Source organism: Eleginops maclovinus, chromosome 10 (assembly GCF_036324505.1).
Source record: "Eleginops maclovinus isolate JMC-PN-2008 ecotype Puerto Natales chromosome 10, JC_Emac_rtc_rv5, whole genome shotgun sequence".
NCBI lineage: Eukaryota > Metazoa > Chordata > Actinopteri > Perciformes > Eleginopidae > Eleginops > Eleginops maclovinus.
In genome coordinates, this window is record NC_086358.1 from 10,969,309 (window position 1) to 10,978,377 (window position 9,069).

The 9,069-nt window shown below is 40.3% G+C and overlaps 2 protein-coding genes across 2 annotated transcripts; both read left to right on the forward strand.

Moving 5' to 3' along the window:
- Window positions 1-1,387: 1,387 nt before the first annotated feature.
- On the forward strand, window positions 1,388-3,553 carry hmx3b (H6 family homeobox 3b). The gene is made up of 2 exons (XM_063893706.1): window positions 1,388-1,913; window positions 2,230-3,553. The coding sequence occupies exons 1-2, from the start codon at window positions 1,604-1,606 to the stop codon at window positions 2,820-2,822; spliced, it is 903 nt and encodes a 300-aa protein (XP_063749776.1). The 5' UTR covers window positions 1,388-1,603; the 3' UTR covers window positions 2,823-3,553.
- Window positions 3,554-4,686: 1,133 nt separating this feature from the next.
- Window positions 4,687-8,197, forward strand: bub3 (BUB3 mitotic checkpoint protein). The gene is made up of 7 exons (XM_063892470.1): window positions 4,687-4,853; window positions 5,614-5,808; window positions 5,908-5,977; window positions 6,105-6,256; window positions 6,446-6,604; window positions 6,765-6,942; window positions 7,120-8,197. Exons 2-7 carry the CDS (start codon window positions 5,614-5,616, stop codon window positions 7,338-7,340), a joined length of 975 nt encoding a protein of 324 aa, XP_063748540.1. The 5' UTR covers window positions 4,687-4,853; the 3' UTR covers window positions 7,341-8,197.
- The last annotated feature ends 872 nt before the right edge of the window (window positions 8,198-9,069 follow it).

Sequence of the window (9,069 nt, forward strand, 5' to 3'; positions counted from 1 at the left end):
ACCCAGACATTTTACTAAAATTAGAAAATTGAAACAGAGGGTACTTTTGGAATCTCTGATTGAGTGGACTTTGTTTCCCCCACTGATCCACTCTGACTTGTTCCGTCTATTGTGCAAGCCCCTGCTTAATGAACCTTATCTGATGAAAACACAGCGATCTGCTTTTCTCTCTGCATCGGCAAACGCGGCTCAACTAGCCTCTTTCTCCGCCCCCATCTTTAACACAGCTATGAGACCTCTAATTATGCAGGGATTCAAGTAGCTTTTCACAAAACACAGTGTTGTCCTTCAGAGCTGGAGAGCGCTCCCTGAGCTAAAAGGACAGGCTGCATGTTTGTAGGTTGAGCAAATTCAATTGTTATGATTAGTGCTCTGCATCTGCTTCAAGTTTGGTTTAAATGATGAATCTTAAATGAATCTCGTATGGGTTTTTGTACCTTCACTTATTTTTCTTTGCCCTTCTGTGCAAATAAGTCTGAACAAAATGTTGACTCAAAGATAAATAAAGCATCTATATCCAAAGACAGGGGCAGGCAGAATTTGTTTTGTGTAGGATTTCCTAGAATACATATAAATCCAGAGGTCAGCTTTTAATTGAAAAATCCAGCTTTTAAAATATATTTCCCCTGGTGAAATCTCTAATATCTCTAAATGTAATATCATCTAATCTGACCGAATTCAATCATGTTTTATTACACATAATATATTTTGCTACCTTCAAACACCAGTTAGTTGTTGTGTCCTCCTCGTGCATTGCATCTCCTGCTGCTGCCCCTATGGGTTTGCAATCTTTTGTACAAAGCAGATTTGTAAAGCCTTTATCACAATGGTAAGCATTCAATTTGATGTCTGCCTGTAGCACTTCCTGACTAAATATAATTACATTGAAGTCAATGAGATCTGGTGCAGTACAAATGCAGGTGTATTGCTTTCCGGTTACAAACAGGTGGAACGTATCAGTTTCAAATAACGGATGAAAGACATTGATCCCCAGTAGCTCACAATTCAACAAACACTTAAGAATCATCTTCTATAATTAAATGTAATTCTAAACGAATATACTGTCCTTTTTTAAGTCAACTTTATTTTTTTGTGTTTTTTTATTCTTTGGGTGGCTTACAGTAGTGCGTAAACGGTGCGTAATTTGCCAAATAGTTGTGCCAAATCCAAACTGTGTGCAGCTTCACATTGAGGTGTGATAATCCCTTCACCATTTATTCAATTTACTAACAGGTGATTGTGGCATGTGCACGCCCCAAAACCCCCGAGACGTTCTCCTCTTTATTCTAATTGGATGATAAGTGGGTGCGTACTGTTGAGCCCGAAGCCAAAACGCTTGCGCGGCCCTTTTTCTTTGGAGTCCATTCTCGTCACAGCCCCTCGCGGTTTCATCCCATTCGTTGTTGTACCTGCCCAATAGCAGAGACCGAGCGTGTGTTAAGTCGGATTGCATTTTACATTTTATCATTACAACCCAGCGCGAGTTTGACGCAGTGATCTCAGTGCTCTCATTCTGATCAGCTGTTTTCAACCTCTCTCTCGCATAGTTTTGAAATAAAACAAGATCGATTTTTCAAGCGTTTTTTTTCCTAGATAAGTTTTGATGGTGATCCACATCGGACAGTCAACTGTGATGGCAGACTCTGATGCGCAAGAGACTCGCCAACCTGCAAAAGACTCTCCCTTCTCCATAAAGAACCTGCTGAACATCGAAGATAAACCAGCCAAGCCCAAAAGCTTCCTCAGCTCGTCCAGAGGTGTGTTTGAAGGCAACTTCTTCTCTCGGCTCGGGGACTTGTCTTTCCCTCGGTTTGAGTTGCCCACACAGAGAATTGGACTATCAGCGCAGTATTTGGAGAGAGCGTCTACCTGGTGGTACCCATACACACTCGGCACTCATCTGAGGACTGGAGGTAAATACTATTAACTTAGTTGATGAGAATAATGTAATGTTTTCGAAAAGAAAATAATTTTAATGAATTTTAAATCAAATGGCCTATTATTTCATATCAGGGAGGGATACCATATTATAGTAGGGGATTTAAAATAGCCACATGCATCATGGAAGTATAGGGCTATCCTTTAATGTCAATATTTCAACAAAAGTTCCCGTAGCTTATTTCAACAATATAATGAATGTCTATAATTAATTCAAAAACAGGTTTTGCCTCAGGATCACATGTTTAAGTGTAAAGAAGTTTGATTTTAAATGGATTTTTTTCCATGCAGGGTCTGAGAAGGCCAGCCTGAGGGAAGCTTCGCCTGCCAGGCGATCCCCGGATCTCCAAAAAATTGACCTAGATGCCAAAGAGGAAAGCGCCGACGAAGATATCGCGCTTGAGGAAAGTGACTCTGAAGAGCCAAAGAAAGAAATAGACCAGGAAGACGACTGGAGGAGGAAATCGGACGAGCTGGACTCCGATAGAAAGCCCTGTCGAAAGAAGAAGACGCGCACGGTGTTTTCCAGGAGTCAGGTCTTCCAGCTGGAGTCCACCTTCGACATCAAGCGCTACCTGAGCAGCTCAGAGAGGGCCGGCCTGGCTGCGTCCCTGCACTTGACAGAGACGCAGGTGAAAATTTGGTTTCAGAACCGGAGGAATAAGTGGAAAAGGCAGCTGGCCGCGGAGCTGGAGGCGGCAAACATGAGCCATGCGGCGGCGCAGAGGATTGTGCGTGTGCCCATACTTTACCATGAGAACGGAGCCCCAGAATCGGCCGGGGGCCCCGCTGCAAACTCGCCTAGCAGCCAGTCACTGCTGGCTTTCCCCCACCACATGTACTATTCCCACCATGTCCCACTGTTGAGGCCTGTGCAACACTGACTGTGCACCATGAGCTGTACACATGTTTTTAAACGAGAGTGATCTTCATTGAAAAAAACCCCCAATTTTGTACATTTTGTAGATTAAATGAACACAATGTTATGTTATATAATTATTATTATTATTATTATTATTATTATTATTATTATTATTATTATTATTATTATTATTATTAGGCAGCCCTTATCCTGCTGAAGCGTCCCTTACGGCTCCATTTGGTTTTACATGAGGGACATTCAAAACATATTATTACAAATATTATAATTGTTATTGGTAAAATTGTTACATGCTCTTAAGTGGGTCAATATATTTTAATAATTTAATGTTTTATTTGGAAAAGAATAACTTGTTTTCAAACAGGATGACTGTCCATATGTATTTTACAGAGATGTGTGTCAGTGTTTGTATTAAACATGTGGAATTTAATATTTTGATATTTTCCTATATTGTGCAATAATGTTGGCTTCACATTAGGCTACCAGCCTTTGTCACCATAGGCCATAGTTCACTTTGAATAGTGAAGACAATCATGGGATCCTTAAAAAAAATCTGCAGTTGATGGGCATTTGTTTTTATGTCGCAATGTTTTCCGGTAATTTAAAAGCCATGCAAAGAGCCAAAAATAGTCTCTGTTTTGTGTATGTTTTTCTCTGATATTGTTATTGAAAATCTGTATATTATGGTCTTAAGTAAAGATTTCGTTCCAAAAATGTTTCTATCTTTGATGTAAAAGCGATGTACATATATAACCATTCAATTATGTATTCTAGCTGTGTCCTAAAATTCTTGATTTTCAAACTTTTGTGAGGATTGAGGTTTTCTTTACGATTCTTTAGAAACACAATGTTAAAGGCGTTCAGGGGCTTTAGGGCACATTGAGGGACTGCAGGGAGGACCGTGCTCTCCAAAATAAAACACTTAAATTGAATCATTTTAACAGTTATTCATTATGGCTACCAATTTAGTTTTGATGATTTGACACATTTTGCGCAATTCTTAAATCATTATTTGAGGAGCCATTGTTCTGGAATTACACTTTAAAGCGTAACACAGATCTTTTGCTATAGGGCTATTGTTTTGCTGTATTTGTTTCCAGGTATTCTGCAAACATTTGACAGAAAACGATAGATTAAGATAAAATACAATCACATTATCTCGATGACTTGCAATAATACAAATTCACAGTCTGCAGAAATAATTCAAGCTAGAAAAAGTGAAAATCCGAAAAATGCCAAAGTCAGGTCCCAGTGGCACAATTAAAAAGCAAAGTCAGTCGTTACATCTTCAAAAATGTAAATGATAGCCTACTGCTTATGTTTAGAAAGACTTGTGTTTGTTGTGACGTGTTGGAATTCTAAGGCTGGACCTATTTGCGTAAAGTTCCCCTAAATAAATAATAGGAAGAAAGGCTAGAGAAAGAAACAATTGTACAAAACAGCATAGGTATGCGTATACCATTGCTGAAGCTACTAAACAGCAGCCGACTAAATAAGAAAATCCTTTTTATCTACGTTACGTTTTCCTTGTTAGTTTGCCAATAGGCTAAGATTATCACGCTGTAGGCTGGTTTTGATTTTTAAATAATTCATGATTTTGTTTTTCTGATATTGCATTGTATCACTCATGAAACAAACGGATACTCATACTTACAGAAGAGAGAGGAGAGAGCGAGAAGGAGAGAGAGAGAGAGAGAGAGAGAGAGAGAGAGAGAGAGAGCGAAGAGAGAGAGAGAAAAAGAGAAAGAGAACAGTCCTGCATCATGTGATCTGCGCTGAGACAACGGAAATGGATATTATAAGCGTAAATGAACCAATGATGTCGCAGGCGGGAATTTAAACATTCGAGTCAACCAATCAGCATCCACTGAGGCATCGGCGGCGCTTGCTAAGGATACAGCGTCACGCAGCCACATTGCTTTGTAGCATTTCCACGTTATATACTCTACATTTTGCCGTAAATCAAGGTATAATAATCCTGCGGTGAAAGAACTGCATCAGTTGCGATTTGAGCACAGCACACTAAACCAAAGCGGTAAGTATAGTTAAACAGCTATCACCAAGTCTTTAACTTACGTTATCGTGAACGTTTTCAAGCTAGCGTTAGCATACACCAGTTCAAGTAGCAGAAGGCTAGGTGTAATTGCTGGATGTAGCGGTACAAGTTGTGTTGTCATTCTGAAGAACACGGTATATCGAGATCGCACAACGTAAAGTTATACCTGCCCCAGCGTTGCAACAGAAAGCCATATTATTTAGCTTTTACTTTTAAGTCAAATACTTAGTAGTGCTAGCTGGCAAGTTAAACCCTCAACCGCTGTCACTGGGCTAGGCTAACAACAAGCTGGAGCCGTTGATCCTCCATTGATGTTAGCTTCAGTTGCTGTATCAAAACATGTACGTTGTTGTTCTTTTCAAGATACATGATTTAGAAAGAAAACAACGGAATAAAACGCAATTGTATACCTATCTGAAGCTACATTAGATATGTGGGATGGCAAACCCTTTACAATCCCACATCTGTATGTTGTGGTTTTTCAGCAAGTAATTCAATTTTTTACCAATTTTGACAGTGGTTTAGTTTAGGATCAAGTGGTTTTGGAACAGAGTTTACCAGAAAAAACAACACTACCTTTTTTAGAATTGTAATTCCAGGCACGCTATTGTAGTATTTCCTGTAGCATATTATTTAAATACATTGGAATTTCAGCCACAAAAAGTTTCTAATAAACTCAATGGTTATATTTTAGCCTCAGTTACAATCGCGCACTAAATGATATGTTTAATCTTTGCAGATGACAGGCTCAAACGAGTACAAGCTAAACCAGGGACCAGAGGACAGCATCTCTGCTGTCAAGTTCAGCCCCAGTGCAACACAGTTCCTCCTGGTTTCCTCCTGGGATGGAACTGTGCGCCTATTCGATGTGGGAAGCAACACCATGCGGATGAAGTACCAGCACTCGGCTCCAGTTCTTGACTGTGCCTTTTATGTAGGTCACAGATTTGTATATTTGTTCCGTCTTTCTATTTTCACATTAAAGCCCACAAGTCTGCTACACACACAGATAACATTCCTTTTTTTCTGGCAGGACCCAACTCATTCTTGGAGTGGAGGTTTGGATGCACAATTAAAAACTCATGATCTGAACACAGACCAAGGTAACAAACCTGACAAATACTAACGAGTTTTCAGGCAGTATTGCTTAACCCTGTGACCGATTTTCATATCTGCCATGTATTTGCTCTGTGTTAATTTCTGCTGCTCTTTAATGTTATCCTCAAACAGATACAATCGTTGGAACACACGACGCCCCCATTCGTTGTGTGGAATACTGTCCAGAGGTTAACGTCATGGTAACGGGTAGCTGGGACAGATCAGTTCGGCTGTGGGACCCGAGGACGCCCTGCAACGCTGGCACCTTCACTCAGCCTGAAAAGGTAAAGCAAAAGATACACAGTAGTATAGTAGACTGAAGTATAACGGTGTTTTTGTTTTTTAGTCTTTGTTACAGAAAGTGTTCGTTATGACTTATGGTAACATTGTGATTGTGTGTCAAGTAACACTTTGGGCATTTCTGGTGGTGTGTTTCTTTCCTTTCTCACCCTGTCTCTTATCTTTTCTGAAAGGTGTATACCCTGTCTGTAGCTGGAGACAGGCTGATCGTTGGCACAGCTGGAAGACGAGTCCTTGTGTGGGATTTGAGGAACATGGGCTATGTACAGCAAAGGAGAGAGTCCAGTCTCAAGTATCAGACTCGCTGCATCAGAGCCTTCCCCAACAAACAGGTACATTTTTTTAATTAGACTCGACTTTATATACTGAAAGATGCAGACTACTGTTTAAGCTTGTCAGGTGAGTTACTCCTTTGAGAGCACTTTGGCACAGATACCTGTGTTAATGAAAGGAAGTTGGGTGGTAACATCATATTTTCTGTCTTGGCTCCAGGGCTACGTTTTGAGTTCAATCGAGGGACGTGTAGCTGTGGAGTACCTGGACCCAAGCCAGGAGTTTCAGAAGAAGAAGTATGCCTTCAAATGCCACAGACTGAAGGAGGAGGGAATCGAGCATGTTTACCCTGTCAATGCCATTTCCTTTCACAGTATTCATAACACCTTTGCCACAGGTAAGGCCTGCTAGTTATTACTTGTCAAAATGTGTTTATAAAGCTCAGGGTTTTCCTATGACCTTTTCCATTGATCTGCCAAGGTTGCATGAGGAACAGAGTTATTATAGATCCATATCTCAACAGCCACACAACCTAAATCTTTTGAGGTTAACCTTGAGCCTCTCCTTCTTCCAGGTGGCTCAGACGGCTTTGTGAACATCTGGGACCCATTCAACAAGAAGCGCCTGTGTCAGTTCCACAGGTACCCGACCAGCATCGCCTCGCTGGCGTTCAACAACGACGGCACCATGCTCGCCATCGCGTCCTCCTACATGCACGAGAGAGGAGACATCAACCACCCGGAGGACACCATCTTCATCCGCCAAGTCACAGACGCAGAGACGAAACCCAAGTGAGTCTCCCTCACCTGTCGTGTCCTCACTGTGGCAGTCTGCTACTCAGCGAATCTTGTATGCAGCTGCGTTTACAAGGAGGCACGTCCAGCTGCACAGTTTGCCGATCTGTATCTCTGTCCGTCCACTTTTCAATATCCGACAGTTGAAAGATAGACAGATGAGAACTTGAAAATCCTCCCCCCAGTGTGTGTGTGTATGCTGCTGTAAATATACACCCCAGACAGATAGAACCCTGCTGTACCGCTACAATAGCCCTGTATAAATACTACCTTTGTGAAACTAAATCAATGTTTGACTAGGAACTTTTATAAAACCTTTTTTGAAATATATTGTTTGTATGTATTGGACTCGGACAGTAACACATTGTTGGTTAAATGTTTTTCCCTATGAAGAAATCTGGCAATATATTGATTCGTTTTCATGAAGGTTTTGTGCAGACCAAGGTTTGATTTTGTTGTAATGTTGGTACAAAATGCTCCACATCAGCGACAATGTAATAAATGACTTTCTCACTGTTCATTCAAAATAAGGATGCACCAAGAACCCGACCTATACCAGTGTATAATAATATATCTGCTAACAGGAATTCAAACTGAAATTTGTATGTATTTACTATATAAACATCAACTTGAATTTCACCCATAGAATAAAAGCCTTTATCACATTTGGGTTATCTGCTGGCATCCAGTGTACCATTACCATATTTATCATTGTCATTTATTCCAATTCCCTCTTTGACTTCCTGTTTGTTCTAACTCTTCTCTTTTGGGGGACTTGTTGAATATGTCTTTGTTTCATGTATCTTTTGTAAACCAACTTTTGTTTTCTTTACTAAAGCTGATTTTTATATAATCCTATTTTGGTATTTCTGCTTGGTTATTGTGCAGTGGATGTTTTTTAAAACTTTGACATATAATAGAACATGCTTATATCAAGCCAACTCGTATGTACTTCCGAAACGAAACCTGGGAAACGCCAGGAATGTTTCGGGGCAGAAGAGGCTGTCCTCCTGATGATGTGTTGAGGGAAAGCGAGGATCCACTCATCTTGCCGAGGGCTCCACTTGCCCTCGGACACTGACCTGTGCTGATAGACATCAGAGGTCTGCGGCTCAGACCAGATCCTGCTTTATTATTGGGGGAAATTGTGAGGAAACCACTAAACTGGGTGACCCGGCTGCATTAGAATCACTGGTGACACTAAGATGAAATGAGCATGCAGCTAATTTACAGAGGTGTAAAGTCACTAAGTAGATTTACTGTTCATAAGTACAAATTGAGGTACTTGTACTTTGAGTATTTCCATTTTTAGCTACTTCTACTTCACTAGCCCCAATGGTGTACTTGTACTCCACCACATGTATTTAATACCTTTAGTTACTTCTCCGATTTGGAATAATGAGGTCAAATATAATCAACACTTAAAAAATCCTTTAGTTTCACCTGGAGTAAATTCACAAGCTACCCTGCAATACGAAGTCATTAAAACTAGCTGCACCTTTACCAGCTTTGAGAACACTTTACTGCATCAATAACCTCTGCTCATTTCTAGATTTAACTCATTGTAATGCTGCTTCATCAGTTTAGTACCTTTTAGTGTTAAGTCATTTCTTGCTAAATCTACAGGGGAAAAGGAAGATTAAATTCACAAACATTATACACATTTTATTGGAGATAAAAATGGCCTGGGTGTTTCTGTGGTTTAATACCTTTTCCATTAATATCCCTGC